Raw genomic sequence first — 23,245 nt, 5'->3', positions numbered from 1 at the left:
TTCCATACAGGAAGAATATAGGCCACAGAAAGCTTTGGAATGAACATGACTATTCTTTTTATACAAACTTTATACAAATTCTAGTTTTAGAAAAGACTGGACCCCAGAGTTTTAAGTGGTAATCTGTACAAAAAGGTGTGTATTCTTCAAACACATTAAAGCAAGTTTTCTGACCTCATTGTTTTATTTCATAAACCTACTTCTGTTCATTTTATTAAGAAGCTCACACATTCTTTCACCATTTTCACATGATTGCTTTTTCATAGTGTCCTTTTATCAGTTTGTCTTGAGCCAGTCATACTGATCAACTCTTTTTCAAATATAGTGGAATGTATTACTTTTGATACGTGTGTGCTTTTGAAACCAGAATTTAAGGGAAACTTGCTGTCACTTATTAGAATGCCAGCAGTGTTAATAAACATCCTATGTGGGTTTCTAAATTGAAAGCCAGTTTGGTAGTCTCCAGGGCCAGGAAGGTTTGTCATGATCTTGGAAGTGTAGATATGCATTTCTCTTCTTAAATGAGGTTATTAATTTGTCTAATCCCACTGTGCTTGCAGAGCTTTGTTTTCCAGTGTGTAAGAGTTTCTGGAAGAATATCAGATGAAAGTGCATAGCCTAGGATGTTTTAATGAAAGCTCCCCTGAGGGAACCTAAATTACTTAGGGTTCTATGCATTAGTTGCAATGTCTGTAAAAGTAGAAGCTAATATTGCAGCCAAGTGAAGTCTTCACTATCTTGTAGCTTCTAGTGATCAAATTTCCTTTGGCCTCTAAAATCAACTTAGCTTTGTTTAGCAATTAATTGGATGTATTACTTTTGGAATAATTTTTGGAGAATATTTTTTCTTCAGTGCTCTCAAATGTGGGAGGCAGTTTTTACTTTTTGCTTTTTAACATTTCCAGTTTATTTTTGAAATTATATTAAAAATAACAAATACTAAAAAAAACACTTCACCTCCTACATACTTTACCATTAACTATGCTTTTTAGTTTATTTAAATCTGTTGTATATATATGTTAGAAGAACTGTGTAATGGTGTGCTACTACATCTTTTCCCCATTCTGTGCATGATAGCTTGAAATTGACCACAGGTAGGAGTATTCCTACCACAGAAATTGGCAAAAGCTACAAATTAGGACTTTTGCCCATATTTACCATCACACCGTTGCCTAATTTCTGCTTTAATCTCTACCTTAGTTTTCAGTCTTTTACTTAGGGAAAGAGGTCCTGTTACTGGATCCTTATTTCATGACTAAGCCCTAGTTTGGAGCTTAAATTTCTACAGAGCCCACTGGTATACATTTCTGATGTCACCAGTTTCTGCTCTTGCTGTCTTTATGCTATACAAGCCTGTGTTAACACCCTTACTGCTATATCCCCCTTATGTTTGCTGCCAGCTAGAATTACTATGCAGTATGTTGCTTTACTTCTCAAATACCATATTCTGCTTGATAGACTATTCTAAGCAACTAATCCAGTCAATAGTCCAGTCAACTATTCTAAGCAAATAGTCCAGTCTAAGCTGGGCTAGTCTATCCAGGTCTTTCTTCCAATATCAGCACTGCTTTCCTGAAGATACTAGTTCTAGATCTGGATGCTTTCTGTTTGGTCCATTCCACAATAGTTCACAGCGCTATGCTGGACTGAGTTAGGACATGTGACAGGAAAGAAGAGATGGTTAAAGCTACAGAAGTAATTTATTGGTGGAGAATAGGGAACTTGAGTGAGTGCATGTTAGATAGACTTTTCAGTGAAATAGAAGTAGTCTGTTGAGAGGGAAAGGACCTGGGATGATAATGGGGGCTTGAGAAGAGAGGAAATAGTTTGCACCAGGTACTGTGGGAAAAAAAAAATCAGAGATAACTGACTTGCTGAAGCTATATAGCAAGAATGTTCAGTGAATTTGTTTAGTAAGTGTGATTAATTGATTTTTCTTTAGTAATGCTGAGCTGACCAGGAGGAGGAGAGGGGAAAACCCAAGGACTTCTTAGGTTAGATTAGAGGTGGGCAAATCAGATGAAGAAGAATATTAGGTGGGTGAGGCATTTGGCAGGGGGTAGAGGGACTAGTAAAGGTGTAATCTAGGCTCTGTTTTGTTTGTACCTACTCCCAGTGTTTGAGATGTATTTTGTTTCACTTTTAGTTTATGTTATCTTGGTTTGTTTTTTTAAATATATAATTTTGAACACTACCTTACATTCTTTCTAAGACAAGCCTGGTAAGGTATAAATAAATAGTAAGGGTTTGATTCGTTAGAGTAGTTCAAATAGTAAATACTTATTTTAATTTTGGGGTACTAATCTTATGTTTCCACCACCCATCTGATCAGAATTTGTCTTGTGTTTTCTAATTATTGAAAGAATATTATGAAGAGTATTACTTGACAGAGAATTGAGTAATATTACTTAAAAATTATTACTCAGCATAATGTCCTCAAGGCCCATCCATGAAAAAAACTGTGGTATGAAATCTTTGAAGACTGAAAGAGGTAATTTTTAAAGGAAAAAAATAAATCATAAAGTATTTATAATATTTGGGAAATAGAGCGTTACTAGATTTATTACGTTTAAAAATTCATAAAATTGTTTTTTCTTTTATCCTTTTATTCTCTGGATATACTTTCATTTATTCTTTTAAGACAAAAAGAAAATATGTAGCACAAACCTTTCTATGAAGGATTTTGCAAGTAGTTTTTTCCCATGTTTGTCTTCATAATTTGTCTTCCCTTTCTCCCATTAACTGTTTTTTTTAATTGAGATATAATTGACATTTAACATTTTACTAGTTTTAGGTGTACAGCATAATGATTTGATATAGATATATTGTGAAGTAATTACCACAATAAGTTTAGTTGACATCCATCACCAAATTTTTTTTTCTTGTGATGAGAACTTTAAAGATCTACTTTCTTAGCAACTTTCAAACATACAGTGTAGTATTATTAACTGTAGTCACCGTGCTGTACATTACATCTCAGGACTTATTTATTTTGTAACTGGAAGTCTGTCCCTTTTGACCACCTTTACCCATTTTGCCCACCCCCTCCACTTGCCTCTGGCAACCACCTGTCCATTCTCTGTGAGTTTGTTTTTGTTTTTAATATTTCACATATAAGTGAGATTATACAGTATTTGCCTTTGACTTATTTCATTTAACATAATGTCCTCAAGATCCATCCATGTTGTTGCAAATGCCAGGATTTTCTTCTTTATTATGGCTGAATAATACTCTATGGTATATATAGACCACATTTTCTTTATCCGTTTATCTGTTGATGGACACAGGTTGTTTCTATGCCTTGGCTAATGTAAATAATGATGCAGTGAACATGGGAGTGCAGATATCTTTTCAAGATAGTGATTTCATTTGCTTTGGATAAATACCCAGAAGTGGAATTGCTCATACGATAGTTCCATTTTTAATTTTTTGAGGAATCTCCACGCTGCTTTTCAGAGTGGCTGTACCAGTTTACATTCCCAACAGTGCATGAAGTTTCCCTTTTTTCCATATCCTCAGCAGCACTTGTTATCCCTTGTCTTTTTTATGACAGTCATTCTAACAGGTTTGAGGTGATATCTCATTGTAGTTTTGATTTGTATTTCCCTGATGTAGTTTTCTATAGGCACCTTTGAAGATTTCCCTCTAAAAAGTGGGGAAAGCATGGGAAAAGGCTTAGAAATAAGAAAAAAAAAATGATGGTGTGAAATCTTTGAAGACTGAAAGAGGTAATTTATAAAGGAAAAAAAGTAAATCATAAATTATTTATAATATTTGGGAAATACAGTGTTACTGGATTTATTATGTTTAAAAATTCATAAAGTCTTTTTTCTTTGCCTTATGCAAATTAAATTTTCTGTAGATTAAATTAGTATTCTTCCTTGTTTTAGCATTATACAATAAAAATTATTTTTCTTTAGTAATTAAGATTTTAAAAACGTCCTTAGGTAATTATTCTGAATATAAGTTGTAGTGTAGGGTGCTGGGGATCAAGAAGGTACAGCAAATTGAGGAAAATCTCTTAGTATTTCAGTATGAAGGTAGTGCTTTGGCATAAATTCCTTACCTGAATTTTCATTATTTATACTTTAAAAATCCATTTTTAATTAATGGAATTTTTTGATTACTTAAGGTTATCTTTAGTACTATGCATAGGAATTATAGATTTTATAGATTCTCTTCCCTAATAGAATATATTAAGTAAAAATATACAGGATTAAGGTGAGTTTAGCTTAATTCATAGATAATAGCAGCTTAGTGGATTATTTTTTTTTCTATTTTTTAAATTAATTTATTTTTTAGTGGATTACTAAAAGAAGCCAGGTATGTGTTTTGATATTATGAAAGATAATTATGACTTTACCCCAAATATATGTAATTCCATGGAATTGGACAGGCCATGGCTTTATCCTCAGTTATTATTCCTTAGGATCTTGTGTACCGGTTAATGTAGCAGAGATGCTTTTTCATATCTTAAAGGCTATTTATAAGATTAGGACTATAGGGACTTCCCTGGCGGTCCAGTGGTTAAGACTTCACCTTCCAATGCAGGGGTGGGTTCGATCCCTGGTCAGGGAGCTAAGATCCCATATACCTTGTGGCCATAAAACCAAAACAAAAAACAGAAACAATATTGTAACAAATTCAATAAAGACTTTAGAAATGGTCCATGTCAAAAAAACCAAAAAAAAAAAAAAAAAAGATGAGGACTATAGAGTTTAAAAGATTGCTGAAAGAGTTGCAGGTAGTGTTTTCATCTGTGTTGGCTTTTTGTACTGCAAGTATCATGTGGAAGTTGTCTTGAAATAGGAATAGATAAAGTTCTGCTTTGGCAGTTACATTTTGTTTAGATTTTTCTGTGTTGTTCAGTGTTTTGTGGTTTTCAGAGCATAACATTTCTATTATCTGAGTGCTCTAAAGCAAGTTTCTTTGTCACCTAAATGTATTACTTTTGGTGGGGGTGAGAATGAGCATGAGAAGTTGGAGAATGTACTGACAAAGATTATAGTTACAAAATGAGAAACAGAGGGGAAACAATGGAAATAATGGAAATGAGATGTCCATTTTCCTGGAAATGAGGTTCTCCTCCATCCGCAGGGCTTGCTGTGTTTTGTTATTTATTTTTTTGCTTGTTTTTTTTTTTTTTTTTTTCTTTTTGCGGTATGCGGGCCTCTCACTGCTGTGGCCTCTCCCGTTGCGGAGCACAGGCTCCGGACGCGCAGGCCCAGCGGCCATGGCTCACGGGCCCAGCCGCTCCGCGGCATATGGGATCCTCCCAGACCGGGGCACGAACCCGTATCCCCTGCATCGCCAGGCGGACTCTCAACCACTGCGCCACCAGGGAGGCCCAGTAAGACATTTTTAATAGTACAGGTTCATTTGTAGCAAAGGACACAGTTTAAGAATACAAATAATTTACATTCTTTTTAGTTCTCAAAGTTCACCTTTATTTCATTCTGAAGGATGGGACTTGTAAGACTTTTTTTTTTTTTTTTTTTTGCCATACGTGGGCCTCTCACTGTTGTGACCTCTCCCGTTGCGGAGCACAGGCTCCGGACGCACAGGCTCAGCGGCCATGGCTCACGGGCCCAGCCTCTCCGCGGCATGTGGGATCTTCCCGGACTGGGGCACGAACCCGTGTCCCCTGCATCGGCAGGCGGACTCTCAACCACTGCGCCACCAGGGAGGCCCTGCTTGTTTGTTTTTATTGTAGCGGGCTGTCTTTGTTCTGGGTAACAGCCTGAAGTGTAAACTTATGGTTTTCTCATGTCTTTTCTGAGCCTTTCCCTGGGCAAGTGTGGTCATTTAAAATTTTTTCCCATATATGCATTTTCTTTTGAAGGTCCTGGTCTTTAATGTCTGGTTCCCAAAAGGGGAAAAAGAAAAATGAAGGTGGGGGGTAAAGGGTACCAGTCTGCTAAGTCCTGGAAGTCACTTTGGACCAATGGGTGGGGTTTGGAATAATAGGAGGGGTCACCCACCTCTTTGTCTGCCATCACGTGATGAGAAGCAGCAATCAGTGATCAGAGCACATATCCCCAATATTTGGAGGACAGGGTTCATTTTATCCAACCTGGCTTCTGAAAGCTGTGACATGCTGCTGCAGGAATATGTGCACAGCTGCCTGCCATGTGGCTTAAGATGGGGGATAGGTAGCTGCTACTGTACTAAGAGCTGAAATTGACCAAAATTAACTGTAATTTACCTGTGCCAGCCTTTCCCTGGAAGTTGCAAGCCTTCAGTAGACTCCAGAGTTCCAAAATAGATGTCAGACAGATTCTGCTAATGTAATTGTTGTCTAGGTTGAGATTCAGATTTCTATTGCTTTCTATTCTGCCATCTCCCCCCCCCATATTTTTAAAAACGCTACTTTTTAAAGTTAATTAATTAATTAACTTATTTATTTATTTTTGGCTGCGTTGGGTCTTCGTTGCTGCGCACGGGCTTTCTCTAGTTGCGGCGAGCGGGGGCTGCTCTTAGTTGTGGTGTGCAGGCTTCTCATTGCGGTGGCTTCTCTTGTTGAGCACGGGCTTGAGGTGTGCGGGCTTTGGTAGTCGTGGCACACGGGCTCGGTAGCTGTGGCTTGCAGGCTCCGTGGTTGTAGCTCACAGGCCTAGCTGCTCTGTGGCATGTGGCATCTTCCCAGACCAGGGCACGAACCCGTGTCCCCTGCATTGGCAGGCAGATTCTTAACCACTGTGCCACCAGGGAAGCCCTAAAAATGCTACTTTAATACATTCTTTTCATAAATAACTTTATATTTTTTCTTTTATACGTAGTATAGGCCACCAACCAAAATGATCCATTTATTTTTGTTCAGCACTTCTTAGAGTCTGTTTTTACAGAACTTCCTTAGTTGGTATATTCAGCACAGCTTGCCCTTAATTAAGATTCAAGGATATTATAGCTGTGACAAGACGTAGAGTCAGGGTCAATGAATACTTTGATTTTCTGGTGTCACAGTGTATGTCACTTAAGGAAAAATCATGATTTCCTAATGGAAACTATCTTGTTAATCAGTACTGGGCCTCTTATGTTGGTTCACTTAAACATGTGGCAGTATTACATGTGTTTTTATTATACTTATTAGGGATACATGGAATTGCTTGATGCATTATACTTATTGTTGTTTCTCTTACAAGAATGTATGTGCTTTTCTGTATGTATAGTCGTTGTATACCCTATGGTCACATGTTCCTGTGTATATTTTCATATATTCTAAACATGTACCTGAATTTTGTATTTATAGAAAACATAGCTAATGCTGAAAGGTAAAAATAAATGTATGAACATATTTTTTTCTTTATGTAGGCAGTGTTCAGAATGTGACCAGGCAGGGAGCAGTGACATGGAAGCAGACATGGCCATGGAAACCTTACCAGATGGGACCAAACGATCAAGGAGGCAGATTAAGGAACCAGTGAAATTTGTTCCACAGGATATGCCTCCAGAACCCAAGAAGATTCCAATAAGAAACACGGTAATTTATTCCCTAGTTATCATAACCATTACAAAATTCTGAGGTCAAAATTTAAGGGGTGAGAAAGACAAAGGGTAAACATATACTCAGTAGCCAATGAAAGAAACATGTGTATTGCTATTGGTTATTCTTAAAACTTTATATTATGAAATATACCAATCATACATGAGAATGTACAGTTTTTATGTTCAACGTAAAGCATAATAATAATGAAGGCCCATTGTGTTCACAAACCTACTTCAAAAGTAGAGTATTACCAAAGCCTTTGAAGTCACCTTTGAATCCCTCAGTACTCACTTCACCATCCATCTAACCCAGAGGTCACCACGTTTCTCAACTTTGTATTTCTCATTCACTCCGTTTTTTATAGGTATTGATATGTATGTATATATGTATTCATAAATAATACATAGTTTTTCAGGGTTTGAACTTTGTATAAATGGAGTCAGACTTTTTTCCTGTTATTTGATACTTTGACCAACATTATCTTGATTTGATTCACACATGCTGATCTGTGTAATTGTAGTTCATTTATTTTCACTAATATGTAGTTTTTTATTGAAACAATAGATCATTATTAATTTATCTTTTGTTCTATAGTTTGGCAGTTTTGTTGTCTCCATCTTTTTACTTTTATAAACAACTCATTTTTAAATACCTTTCTAAATGTCTCCTGCAGCATGGTAACAGGGAGTTAAGGTATATAGCAAGGCATGGATTTGCTTAGTTACAGGATATCTGCATCTTCAGTTTTGCTAGGTAATTCCAATATTTTCCAAACCAGTTTACACTTACACCAGTAATGAATAAGTGGTATAAGTTTTGCTCCCAAACATGTTTTGTCCAATGTTTTAATGCTTTGCAGTGTGATACATGTAAAATAGTACATGGACATTTTATTTTGCCTTTCCCTCAACACTTAGATGACTTAGAGCATGTATTTGTATATTTTTGGTCAGTTGTATTTCCTCTTCTAGGATATGTAGGTGCAAGTCTTATTCAGCTTTTCTATCAGGTTGTTAGCCTATTTCTCATTGAAAATTCTTTGAGGTCAGAGTTATTACCAGGTGCTTGGGAGCTCTACCAACCTAAGACCATTTTAAATAAAAGTTTAGCATGTGTGTCTCTTCCATTACATGAGTAGTGTTAATTTCTACTCCAAACCCATGAGGGGTGGCTTGCAGATATGAATTCTAAGGGGAGACATTTTTCACCTTCTTACCTTGAGCCAAGGCAGGCACATTTAAAAAATCTGCCTTCCCCTGAGGGAGATGTAAATATGTTTTTAGGGTTAGTTATCATCATTTGTTTTATCTGTTTGGTTTTAGAGAGTCTTAATTTTTTTTCCTTAAACTAACAGTTTTCTCAAAAGTTTTTTTTAATCTGTAGTAACCGTCTATATTACAATATAATCACTTAAAAGATGTTGTTTAAGAGAAATCACTTAGATTATTTCATTCAGTTTTGTGTTATGGACTCATTTGAAATCAAAGAGGCAAATCTGGGAATTTTTATCTTTTAGATAATTGAAGTAGTTAATTTTGAGTGCTCTAAATTGATCAACTTGAAATAGTTTTATCTATAATTTCCACTAGTTTAAAACATTTTTTAGACTTCACAAATATATTTTGTTTACAGATGAACTAGAGAGAATTTTCCTTCTTTAAATAAGCCTGTTTGTTTCTATTTCTAAAATATTTTCTATATAACTGTTTGTTGCTACTATCTGAAGCTATTCTTAAAATCTTAGAGAAAAACTTCTTCTTCTTATGTCTGTGTCTACAAAATTATCCTCTTATGAAACATTTTTTCTAGTTTCTTTATTGTTTAAAGAAATCCTTAGGAACAGTATTATCATTTTTAACTTTGGAGCTATCATATAGAGGGGAATTTTGTACATATTATAGTGATATTTATGTGCCCATAGTTTAGTATTACTTAAGATAAATGAGGATTCTGTTTTTTTTTTTTTTTCTAATTTACCTGTCTGCTTTTCCAGCCTAGAGTTACAAGGAAGCTGTTAAATTTTCTAATTTAGTGCAATTCCTCTCATCTTATTCTTTGTCTCTTGTTTTCTTGTGTTAAAGTTTTAGTCTTCTTGTAGATGTTGGTAGGTAAAAGATGAGAAGGGATTATATACGCAGTAATTTTAGGAAATATAGTATGGTTATTTTTTCTTTGGGGGGAATTCAAATGCATATTGAAGCTTTGAGAAATACTAATGTTTAGAAAAATGATTACTTTTCCTTATTTATCCTTTTTCCTAACTTATTTTATCAAAGAGCACTTTTTTTCAAGACAATATTTTATTGTGGCATAGATCACGATGAGGTACCATCTTTGGAAATGGTATTCTAGAGGCCACAGATCCCTTGCATCAGGATCACCTGGGGTGTTTGTTGAAATGTAGACTTTGGATTCATCCTAGAGCTAATGAATTAGAATTAGGGGGTTGAGCTAAGCAGATATCTTAGGTGTTAGTCTTATGCAGACTAAAGTCTGAAAGTAACTCTCTGGATAACATTTATGATTATTACTCTTACTCTTTTCATTCTTCTCTGCCTTTGCTCCATCAGTCTGTACAGCAGTTCAGAAAACTTGTGATGAGCATATTCAGTTGGTCAGGTAACAGATCGAGGAACTTAAGAATTGAGAGATGTAGAAGAGAATGATCAGTCTCTTGATCTTGATCTTGGCTGAGTTTCTATTGTTACCTTAATTTTTTTTAATTAAATTTATTTATTTATTTATTTATTTATTTATTTATTTATTTATTTATTTATTTATTGTTTTGGGTGCATTGGGTCTTCGTTGCTGCCCGCGGGCTTTCTCTAGTTGCAGTGAGCGGGGTTTACTCTTCGTTGCAGTGCACAGGCTTCTCACTGCAGTGCCTTTTCTTTTTGCAGAGCACAGGCTCTAGGCGCGTGGGCTTCAGTAATTGTGGCTCGCAGGCTCAGTAGTTGTGGCTCGCAGGCTCCAGAGCGCAGGCTCAGTAGTTGTGGCACACAGGCTTAGTTGCTCCGCGGCATGTGGGATCTTCCCGGACCAGAGCTCAAACCTGTGTCCCCTGCATTGGCAGGTGGATTCTTAACCACTGCACCATGAGGGAAGTCCCTACCTTAATTTTTTTTTTTTTTTTGCGGTACGCGGGCCTCTCACTGTTGTGGCCTCTCCCGTTGCGGAGCACAGGCTCCAGAGGCGCAGGCTCAGTGGCCATGGCTCACGGGCCCAGCCGCTCCACGGCATGTGGGATCTTCCCAGACCAGGGCACAAACCCGTGTCCCCTGCATCGGCAGGCAGACTCTCTACCACTGTGCCACCAGGAAAGCCCCTACCTTAATTTTTTATTGGTCATTTTTGTTTGAGTTGTATTAACATTTTAAAGTTTCTTTTCTTAGCACTCTGTTAATTATGGGAATTCAAGTATATTACTGCCTAATAATAATTTGTCTAACCAAGTACCTTTCACAATAAATAACTGATTTATCTCTCCCTTTGTTAAGTTTTTAATTGTTGTTCCTAGTATCTTACTACTTACACCTTTTATTTTAGTACATATGTTACATTTTGGGATATTTCATCCTTAACTTCTTTCTAATAGTTTTGCTTTTGTTAGTTTTTTGTTTTTCCTGCCATTATTCATCAAAATATAGTTCATTTCACAGTAGTCATAGTATTCTATCAGAATTCTCAAGAAAATTTTACCCTTGTGACATAGGGGATTCATGACAGAACTTAAACTTCAGGTTCTCATTTCAAAGTAATATCTCACTCAGTAAAACTGTTGAAATGATCATCTGTTCTAAAACTTTCCATTTCTGTTAAGTTTGTTATGTTCCCTTGGGTTATAGTGATAGCACAGTTTTTAGAAAAGTAGTTTGGGGTTATTTCATGCTAGTAAAAATGATTTCATCTTGTTTCAGAAATCCATCTTGTGCGATATATGAATTGATATTCTGTTAGAATAATTTTATTTTTAAAAATTCAGACTTTGGAGTATAATTAAGTATATATAGTGCTTTAATCTGTTTTTTTGAAGTCTGCCTCTGTGGGATTGTCCAAGAATCATCAAAAACAAAAAATGATCAGAGCTACTATAGATTGAAGTTCCATTTTTATTGAATATCTTTTCTTACCATCTGTTATTACTTTCTCTCCTTTTATACTTTATATCTTTATGTTTAAAGATAACATCATGGTGGTAGTAAGGGAGTGAAAGGGAGAAGGAAGGGATTCACGTGTTGGAATATTTGAGTAAATCCTGGTATATTACTACTATTAATTTAACATCTTTTTAATCTATATTGCTGATAAATCCAACCATTTTATTATTCTGTATTCCTATTATTTGACCTTTGTGTATTTTACTTCATTACATTTTTCAAAGGTAGGTAAGTCAGAAGTGGATGTGGGGAATTAGTTTACTTTTATATAAGATGGTTTAATAATAATAATACCTAACATTTGCTGAGGATTGGTCATATATCAGATACTGTAGTAATCCTCCACCCTACTCCCTCTTTAAAAAAATAAGTTACTTTTAACTATCATAACTCCTATATTACTCAAAATGAATCTGAGGCACAGAAACCTTAAGTAATTTACCTGTGATCTTACAGATAGTAAGTGGAATAGGAATTGAACCCAGACAGCCTGAATTAAGAACTAGTGTCTTTTCTGAGGTCTGTAGAAGAGCATTTAGTTGAGGTACAAATGGAGTAGTTATAAAAACATTTGATCAGGGGCTTCCCTGGTGGCGCAGTGGTTGAGAGTCCGCCTGACGATGCAGGGGACGCAGGTTCGTGCCCCGGTCCGGGAAGATCCCACATGCCGCAGAGTGGCTAGGCCCGTGAGCCATGGCCGCTGAGCCTGCACGTCCGGAGCCTGTGCTCCGCAACAGGAGAGGCCACAACAGGGAGAGGCCCGTGTACCGCAAAAAAAAACACAAAAAAACAAAAAGAAACCCATTTGATCATTAGATAGCATAGTTGGGAATGTGATATTCTAATCTGATACCAAAATGGTCATGTGTCGTTCCATACCATAGTGTTATCTGTGGGAAGGCAGGCATATATCCACTTACTAACTCATGTAACTGAGTTCATTCACATTAAATATTACATTTAACACTCCTTTTCTTTGTACTTTCATTTAGGTGTGAACAATTTTCCTTTTCAAGCTTATGCAAGTGCATTGGCATTAATCTTGTCAGTTACAGAGTAATAGTGTAGAAGTTAATAAAATGTTTGAAGGTTATTTTACCTTGAGGAAATTGGTATTTAAAAAGATCAAACAAAAAGAAAAGAAAAAAATTAGAAGCTGCAAATCAATAAGTACACTGACAGCATGTGTATGTATGAACTGCCAGTATATGTTTGTTTTGCTGTTCTCTATTTTGGTTTGCTTTTTTCCCCACTAAATTGAGTACTGCTGTGGGAAAAAAGAGTGTATGCTCTGCATTGAGAGTGAAGTTGGAGAAGTACATAGTGGTTTTCTTTACTATTTTTTTTCTTTCCTAACTAGTCTCTCCAAATCTACCTAAAACATTTGGCTTACCGCATCTCAGGGTTTTTTGATTAAGCAACAAATATCTTTTTGATTGTTTCACTTGGTTTGATCAGTGTTAAGAGAGATGAGCCCATAGACTCAGTCTCTGTGCTCCAGTGCCACTTTTGTGCCAAACAAGGCTGCTGTTAGAAAAATGGCATCCACTTTTTCCTGCTGAGAGGCAGTTGCCATTTATCATGGCCAAAGTGTGCAACGGGAGTAGAACACTTTGTTAAACCTTACTGTATTTTTATTATTTGGATACTGAGGAAAGGCATTTTTTATTTCATTCTACTCTGATTTCCTTAATAAGGATTTATAGAAATCTGAAGGAATACAGCATATTTTGAGACAGTTGATTTAATAAGATATAGATGCTTTTCAAAGTGAATAGTCTTGGTGTTACTTTTTTCGCCTACATTATTTTTACCCAAAGATCATAAAAAGATTAGCCAGAAAAGTTGTTTGAAAAAAATTATAGCACTAAAGATTTAGTGTTTTTTTTTAAATGGGTTAAAAGAGCTATTTATCTGTGTAAGAATGAAAATAGTATACTTTCAGAAAATACCCTTCTTAAACAAACATGGAGATTCTCTCTGTTTCAAATTTTAATGTTATCATATTTAATTGTTAGTTATCAATGTTTTTGAAATTTATCATCCTGAATGTTAGAATTATTTTTAAATTAAGTTTTAACTATAAAAGTAATATGTGAATACTTTTTGTTCTAATAAATTAAAAATAGAATTAAAGTTTTCTTTAACTTTTCTCCCAACATTCCCCTTCTCCAACCCAATTCACATGCCTTGAATCTATCTTTATTATGAAGGCACATATTTTGAACTTTGATTATCTGACATTTCTATAGGTATATCTGTCAAAAAAAATAAGAAAAAAATTAAAGAATGAGCCATATGGAAAAGTAGTATGGAGACAGTTCAAAAAACATAGAAATATTCAAGTATTAATAAATAAAAGAGGAACGACCTGGTTTTAGAAAATTCTTCACATGTTGTTTCTTGCTCCAGAGATTAGACTTTGTAACATCTTCTTAGATTGGCTCACAAATATCCCATCTCCAGTATTTAAGCATCTCAGTAGCCATTATTCTCTTTTATTACTGGGTACAAATAGGAGGACTAAGTCTAAAGAAGAAAAAGTGTTGAAAAGCATATTTCTATTTAACCTTTACCTGTTATTTACTGTGTATTTTATATTTATTCAATTGTCCTAGCTACCCTATGAAGCAGTAACTAATATCATTGCCATTTACAAATGAGAAACTGAGGCAGAGAGTTTAAGTAACCTATCTAATAAGGACATACAGCTTCGAAGTGGTAGAGACAGGAATCAAATTTAGCTAGCTCCTGAGCCTATACTTTTAACTACCTTTTTAGGCTGCCTTTCTAGACAAGATTACTAGTAGTTGTTCCTGGTATTTCTTGGGCTAGAGTCACAGTATCTTCATGCTTCCAGCAGCTTAGTGACTAAGGGTTTGGTCAGGAAAACGGAAGTCACTCTATGGAGAATAATGGCCTTATACTATTGTTGGCATAGCTGAGGGCGTGGATATCAAGAAAGCTGTCACCATAGGTCAGAGGAGCTCTACTGAACATCAGAGAAACTGTCAATGAAATATCTATCCTGAAGCACCAAGCAGGTGGTAGGAGCTGATATTAGGTCAGAGAACTTGACAGTGAAGACCTCAGCCTGAACATCACTGGTGAGTGGATAGAAAAGTGAGAGTTTGTGGGGACGTCTGCAAAGCCTGCCAGGACTGTGAAGTCGGAGCTGATGGAAAGGTCAGCAAGGCTACAGCATCTGAGAAAGCCAAGCATCTGACTCCCATGACCTCCTGAGAAAAAATGGCCTTCACTTTACTTATCTGCTTCAAATATGAGGTTACAGACTTGGAACTCTCCAGGGAAGGGGGACTGTGGGGATTGTGGTTTCCACCCTTAGACAGAGTAAGCAAGGTTGGTGGGGGTGGGGGTGTGTGCCAGATTGACCACAGACAATCTAGCATAGTAACTAACTGCAGCTTAAAAAGTGCTTTTAATGTAGTGCTTACTCGGCACACGGTGGGTGCCCTAAAAAGCAACATTTCCAGACTCCTTTCCCCACCTCCACTCCTGCCCCCTTTCCTTTCCTCTTAGAGGACTGTGATACCGTCTTCTTCATCCATATTCTCCCAGCTCTGAGCTCTCTGCAAGGCAAGCATGAAGTTCTTAATAAAACGGTTATATGAATCACTGACAGCATAAATACAGACAGTGACCTGAAGAGTTATAAAGTACCAAGAGGATAGCCTCAGTGTAGGCCAAAGAGGGTGAACGTGGGCTTTTTACAGGCTTAGCAGTATTTAAAAGAGAGGGAAGTTTAAGTCCTTCCCTAGCTTGCTGAATATCCAGTGGAACCCTCAAAGTGTTTGCCGTTGATTTACAGGTGAGTCACAGGTTTTTTCTCACCCTTGTATTTCTTTTCATTTCTTTCTTTCTTTAGTTAATTAAAAGGAAGCATGAGAGAAGTAGAGAATCTTAAAAGATAAAGGTTCTTGTGATAGATGTCAGCCTTGTTAACCCAATGACTCTCTTCCTCTGTTCCTCTTATTTATAAAAGCTACACAAATGAGTATAGGGCTTTTCTCATTAGAGATTTTGACAAAGAGAGCCCCTTTTATTTTGATTACATTAAGCACTTCTTTCTTCCAGAATTCCTACAATTTATACTATCCATTGCCAATGTATATTTCAGAAGTCGGCTTTGATGTAATTTATTTATTTTTTAGTGGTTGAGCCTATGTTTTGGATCCATATATTCAGTATAAATAGTATAATACCACTTTATAAAATAATAACTGTCATATGTCTAATTGTACATTCTGGAGAAAGCTAGCAGTTTTCTCTAATAGTTTTAACTTCTGCATTAGCCAATAATAATTGGGGATAATTTTTAAATATAGTTTTCATTTATTGTAGGAATGAAAATGTTTTGTTTTGGGAACTGGGATCTCATTTATCATAATATAATTCAGCTTCTTCTGCTCTGGAAGAATGCTTTACTTCTCCTACATGAAAGCCTTTTTATAGGTATTAGTTTTATATACCTAGCCCACCTTTAAATGTAAAATGACCATACTTCATATATAGTGTTTTCCTTTGATTCCTATATTAGATAAAATATTTTTTCTCGAACTTCTTAAAATGTTATGTGGTTCTAATCTTTCAACTATGAATTTTTATTATAGTACTTTCTACTAGTTTAAAATAGTATCTTTTTCCTTCCACTTTTCCAGTTTGGTTCTCTGGCATCAAGCCAGAACAACTTGTAATACCACTGACCTTGTAGGTTGCTGTTTTAGTGATATGTGATGTATTCACTGTCTGGTATCACACAGTCTGTTTTATGATGTTATAGTATTCTAGTTTTAAGACTTAATTGCTTTGTTTTTTACACCTTTACGGATCCCAGTAATTCTGTATTTATTTCATCTCCCCTGATTTTGCTAATTTTCAGCTTTATCTCACATCACTTAGAGGGTAGTGACTTGTAATGCATACAACACAATTCTCAGCCTCAGTGGTTTGATCTTTATTTTGTCCTCCTGGGTAAACCTTCAGAGTCCAGTGAAGGGAAGACAGTACTTTAAGATGAACTTCTGTTTATAATGTATAGAAGCATGAATTGATGTTATATTTTCTTCACAATTGTCAAAATTGTAGGTAATTATCTTTTGTGTGAGTGCTTTATATTTATTCCCGAGTTTAATAGTTGAGCAGTAAAAATTGCCTGCATGGGAATCCACGTCTTTCCATACTCTCTGGTCTTTTGTGACTCCTTGTCCTACTCTTAAACCATGGATCAGGTTAATTTTTTCAGTGTACACCTATTGAGCAACTAATGAGGTAAGGCACTGGGCAGTAGATGCTGAATAGAACACTAAAATGAAGACATGGTCTATGTCCTCAAAGAATTATGGTGATAGAAAGTTGACCCTCAAATAATGTAATATAAACTAGAAGGTAGAGTGTCCATATGAGAGGTACATTAAATTACCCTAGAGGTAACATAACTGAAATGGAAGAGGAAAGACAGAAGACTGAGGTGAGCAACAAAACTAGAAGTTGACTATTAATACTAGTAGGAAAGTATTCTACTGGCTGAGAAAGTCTTTATTTTCCACTGCCCCAAACCTTTGTATTAAGAAGTTGAAATTTTTAAAGTAACAGCAAGCTGAACACCTGTAAAAGCATTGGAGCCTTTAGCATAAAATTTAGTGTAAAAATTTTGAACAACATTTAGATATCATCTAGCACCCGTATTTGTCTTTCTTACAATATGTTTTTATGATAGGCATCTTGATGACTGGCAACAGCTTCTTACATTAGTAACTTGGCAAAATTTTAAAGAAGTTAATTGGATCAAATCTTAATAGCTTAGTGTTAGTACAGATTCACTTATCAATTAAGGTTATTGATGATTAATGACTTAGAGCACCTTCAGCAAAAAATCACTTAATATTTCATTCATTCAGTTTTTTCAGATAAATAGGTGTGAACAATTTTTAGGATAGCTCATTTCTCTTTAAATTTTTCCTGTGTTAAGGAAATTTTGATCATTAGTATATTGATTGATTGAAGTGTTTTTTTAAACTTAAATAACTTTCTCATATTTATTTAATTAGAAATATATATGGATATGACTTCTAATTATGCTTGAGAAAATAATCAACCATTTAAAATGTAATGGTATTTTCCTCTCTAGGACAATTTTTTTGTAGCATTATTCCCTGTAAAAGAAATGGTACAAAATCAAATTCTTGAGTGTTTTAGACAACATCAAAACCTGTAAGATAGCCTAGTGTGTGGTGGAAAGTACCTGGACTAGCACATGATAAATTAGAATTCTAGTCCATACTCTGGCAATAACCCTGTATGTGGCCTTGGATAAGTAATTTAACTTACCCTGTTTGCGCTCAGTATCCTCATTTATAAAATAAATTAGATGATCTGCAATCTTTTCTAGAACTGAAAGTCTCTTTCTAAATTTCACAATTGTATTCATTTTTTATCCCTAAGACTGTTTATGGGAGGGTTAAAATATACACATCGACATTCAAATAATCTGGAAACGGTAATACTTTGTAATTACACTTCAGGGTTTTAATTTATTTATGTATTTATTTTATCACTTTAATCATTTAAAATGTACAGTTCAGAGGCATTATGTACATTCACAGGGTTGTGCAACCATCACCACCATCCACTTCCAGAACTTTTTCATCATCCCAAACAGAAACACCATACCCATTAAACAATAGTTCCCTATTCCTTCTTATGCCCAGCCTCTTGCAGCCACCGTTCTACTTTCTATCTCTGTCAGTTTGCCTTTTCTGGATACCTCATGTAACTGACTGGCTTATTTCACTTATCGTAATATTCTCAAGCTTCATCCATGTTGTAGCATGTGTCAGAATTTCATTCCTTTTTAAGGCTGAATTATATTTCTTTGTATGTCTATACCACATTTTGTTTGTCCATTCATCTGTTGGTGAACACTTGGGTTGCTTCCACCTCTTGACTTTTGTCAGTAATGCTGCTATGAGCATGGGGTATACAAACACCTGTTTGAGTTCCTGCTTTCAGTTCTTTTGGCTATAAACATAAGAGTATAATTGCTGGATCATATGGTAATTCTATGTTATACTCTTTGAGTGACTACCAAACTGTTTTCCACAGCAGCTACACCATTTTACAGTATCACCAGCACTACACAAGGGTTCTAATTTCTCCATATTCTTTTTTTTTTTGCGGTACGCAGGCCTCTCACTGTTGTGGCCTCTCCCGTTGCGGAGCACAGGCTCCGGACTCACAGGCTCAGCGGCCATGGCTCATGGGCCCAGCTGCTCCGCAGCATGTGGGATCTTCCCGGACCGGGGCACAAACCTGTGTCCCCTTCATTGGCAGGTGGACTCTCAACCACTGAGCCACCAGGGAAGCCCTCACTGTGGTTTTGATATGCATTTCTTTGTTGGCTAATGGTACTGTTGATATTGTAAAAAAAAAAATGGTGCAGGCCCTTTTCCTTTTCTGCTATCTATGCTATGTTACATAGTGCAAAAATGATGTTCTAATTGGACTCTTTAACAAATGAAAAATGACAGAGATTGTAGATCTGTTGTAAAGCGTTAATTAATCCTCTGTCATTATTGCCATCATCCCTCAATTTTAGCTCATATGAACTAAGAAAGCAAAACCTAATGTGATACTATGATGAAGTTCTAGAAAAGCACTCTGAGGAGTAATTAATTGAAATATTGTACACATAGCACTATTTTATTTTGCTGCCCTTGTCACAGTGTAATTATGTTTTTTGGTATGTTTATTAGTTTAATAAATGAATAAACAGAGACTCTTTACATAATAAAGACCTGGTCATTTATCTTTAAATATTTAAACTTCTGTTACATGAATGCTAGGATAAGTTCAGATAGTAAAACTGGGACCAACAATTAGAACTGTGTCATATGGAACATGCTTCCTTGTTATCCAGAATAATTGAGGCTATATGACTATCAGGGATATTTTTGGAAGAGTTTTCTGCATTGGGTAGAGAGTATTATATGAAATAATATTTGATTTTAATTTTAAGATGCTTGTGAAATAACCATGATTAAATTCATTTGACCTCAGTATGTTGTGGGTTTCTTCTTTACATTTCTAGTCCAATAGCCATCTTTATTCTCACAGTTACTCAGCAGCCTCGTTATCTAGGTACCTCATGCCTTCACTTAGAGTTCCAGTATCTTTTCTGGATCCTATGTTCAGTTATTTTAGTAATGCTTTTGCTACTGTCCTTGATTCTTTTATCCTCTTACCAATCTGAACTCTTTCTTTTTCCATTCCTGCCTGAGGGTTGCCAGGGTCACACGTAAGTGTGTTCCTTTGAGAATTTTTTTTCCAATTTGTTAGGCATTTTCTCCATACGCATCTTTAAGGTGAATGTAGTTTTATATCATTATTAAGGGCATTAAAATTTTGTCTGATTCTTAAATTTAAGAACAGTTTTGATTATAGTGAGATTTTGAAAGATTTGAGCAGTATGTGACTGTTTTTATCCTTCACTTTAGTTGCACTTACCATATTTATAAATCATTATCCATTTAATTATTTGTTTGGTATCTGTAGACTCATGGACCTGAACCCAGGTGGACAGGAGCTGTCCTGTTCACCACTATATGTTCATTACCTACCACAGGAGATACTTAGTTTGTATTTCACAAATGAGTTCTTTTCTCTTCCACTGTGGCTATGCATCTGAAGACAGTGTACTTTGAAAGAGTCTTTTTTTCTGGCCCTTTACAGTTAGGAAGGGAATTAGTCCCTTTCTCCTTGTATATTAATCATATTTCATTGGTGAAACTATAGAATTACTCTAAAGGTAGCCTGGGATACTTCTCTTTAAGTACCTTGTTAGACATTTTCTCTGCATTTTTTTTTAAATGTGGAAACTTTTCACTTGCTTTTAGAGAAGGAAATTACTTTTGAAGAAAATATAAATTAGCTTAATGTTCCCTTTGAAGTTACTTTAAAATTGACCTTTGTACTTTTTGGCATATTTTCTAATAACTTTAATGTAACTTGAAAGCTTTCAGATTTTCTTTTCGTTTTCTTTTCACTCTATGTCATCTAGTGACTTTTCATCTTTTATACAAGTGCCAAAGGGACTTGTTGAGCCTATCTTTCCATAGTCTTTTACACAGTGTATCATCTTCTACTCTCTTTGAAGTTGTCAGATCTTTCTTCCTGTCTCATACATTTTTATATTGTTTTGTATCTCTCCTTTTTTGGGAAGATAAATGCGGTAAAAAGTCCAAGTACTTTTTAGCAGCTTTGTCTGAAACCATATTGTTTTTCAGGATGCACCTTTTGTTAAAGATCATTATTTTGGAAATAGACTTAAACACATCGTTAATCTGTTTTCCATTTTATTTAACAGTATAAATCAACAGCCTGTTAAAGTGCAGTCTTCATTTGAGAGATAATCAAATATCCTAGAGTCTGCTTTCATTATGGTTTTTTTTTTTTTTTGCGGTACGCGGGCCTCTCACTGTTGTGGCCTCTCCCGTTGCGGAGCACAGGCTCCGGATGCGCAGGCTCAGCGGCCATGGCTCACGGTCCCAGCCGCTCCGTGGCATGTGGGATCCTCCCGGACCGGGGCACAAACCCGTGTCCCCTGCATCGGCAGGCGGACTCTCAATCACTGCGCCACCAGGGAAGCCCTCATTATGTTTGTTTTAAAAATATTTTTTAGATGCTAGTTCAGTAGAAATATAGAAACATTTAGATTCAGCCCTATTGAAATGCTAAAGTGTACTAGGCATTCATGATGCCCATGTCTTAATTTACTTGTTATCTTTATACTAATTGTTTTGATTAAATTAATGCAGTTCTGGGAAGAAAGGGTTATACATGGGGGCTTTAGATATCAGAGTTATTTTTGAGTTTATTATCAGACCCAAGGTGAGATCTGAAGTACTAAACGGATTATATAACCTGTGTCTGTCACAGAACCTTAGAAGAAACCCTAGCAAAAATTTTTGTGGTGAACTAAACCATACCTAAGTCACTTTGGCTCACTTGGAAGAGATCCACTGTGGGTATCCTTAGGTCAAGTAATCGTATTCAGAACCCAAAGGCTCCTATGCTTTTTGCCTCTTGGAAATTCATCATTTTTATTTATTTCCAGGAGCATGGAATAAAGGGAACAAGGACGAGGCAGAGCTTCGGGATTTTACGTATTTTGAATATTCCGTTATCTATGAGAAGAGTTTTATAGAAACATTTATTACGTAGGATGTATCTTTTATATTTTTAGGCTTGTGGTTATTTTAATTTATAGTGTTAATCCAATTAGATCATGATATTCTTTTTATTTTCCACCTGTTTTCCTAACCCTGTTAATATAAATTAGATTAGATAAAAATAAACTCTACAGCCAACTGACAAGAAGGGAAAACATTCATTTTGGGGGATCACCATTCCATCTGTTGTATGCCGATAGCCCAACGGAAACAGATGGTGCTTTTGTTCACACTTTGTTTATATATATAACATTTTTCTTTTGAATATTTTATTAGCTTTAATATATGATTGTTTTCAATATAGTTTTATAATTGGAAAACAAATACTTATATTTTAAGGAAATATATATACTGTATATATTTCATTGAAGCATTTTGAACAGCTGCCAGACAGCCCCGACATTTATTCCTCAGCATAAATCTGAAGATATTTTAGCTTGACAGGTTTTCAAGGTTTGACTATTGTCCTAATTAACATTGAATTTGGAATTTTCTCATAAATAAGCATTTTCTCTTTTTATATATAAATTACGTAGGAGGGTATCTTTATGTTTCATCTAACCATGTATGGCTTATTTATTGTCACTTGTATAAATATTGATTTGTCATCAAAAAAATAAGTGTTGAATTTAGAGAAATCAGTGTACAAATGAATATGTGAAATCCATCTTAGTGATGTCAAAGATGCTGAGACACTGTCTTTTAGTTTTAAGTTTAGTTCATTTGTGAAATGAATCATTCTAACCTTGGAAAAATCATCATGCATCTGACTTAATTGTAAATGAAAACAACCCAGCTCTAAACAATTAATTAAAATTTGTTGCATGTTTTCTAGTCCAAATGAGTGAAGTTATTGAAACATTTAATTATTTGTTTCAGATGAATAAGCTATTAAAATGATGCCTATAGTTAAAAATGTTTTATTCTTTCCTAACTTAGATACATTGTCTCTAATATCATGCCACTCTTTGTGGATGATTTTATCACATCCTGTTTTCAAGTAAATGTACCAAAGACAGATAAAGAGCCAGATGATCTAAGCAGCTCAGAATGTCAGTGTTCCCTAAGAAAATAAAGTTCTTAAAAACTAACAAAGAAGAAAAAAATAGGAATGTGTCAAGATTTGGAATGATTTTCAAACTTTCATTTACTTTTAACAGTTTAATAATTGCAAAAGGAAGCACAATTTGGAAATATACCTTCAATCATTTGGAATGTCTAGATAATTTATCTGTGTTAAGTTCTAAAGCACATACTTGTTAAATAATGTTTTTCCTTCTTCTACACCCTGTGTTCTCCCTTCTGCTTTATTTATCTTGTTTCTAAAATAGTGTCAGCCTCAATGTATACCATGA

The 23,245-nt window shown here is 35.4% G+C and overlaps 1 protein-coding gene across 6 annotated transcripts in view; it reads left to right on the top strand.

Moving 5' to 3' along the window:
- The window catches only part of PHF14 (PHD finger protein 14), a 205,890-nt gene that overhangs the window by 64,359 nt on the left and 118,286 nt on the right, over positions 1–23,245 (top strand). For all 6 annotated transcript variants that reach the window (XM_081244011.1, XM_081244016.1, XM_081244014.1 and 3 more), the window contains exon 14: positions 7,312–7,480. In XM_081244011.1, coding sequence (XP_081100137.1) covers positions 7,312–7,480 — 169 coding nt within the window. The remainder of the gene's footprint in view (positions 1–7,311; positions 7,481–23,245) is intronic.

The sequence above is a fragment of the Mesoplodon bidens genome (assembly GCF_964165515.1).
Source record: "Mesoplodon bidens genome assembly, chromosome: 9".
In the NCBI taxonomy this organism is placed as follows: Eukaryota; Metazoa; Chordata; class Mammalia; order Artiodactyla; family Ziphiidae; genus Mesoplodon; species Mesoplodon bidens.
This window is presented reverse-complemented; position numbering and strand designations above follow the sequence as displayed.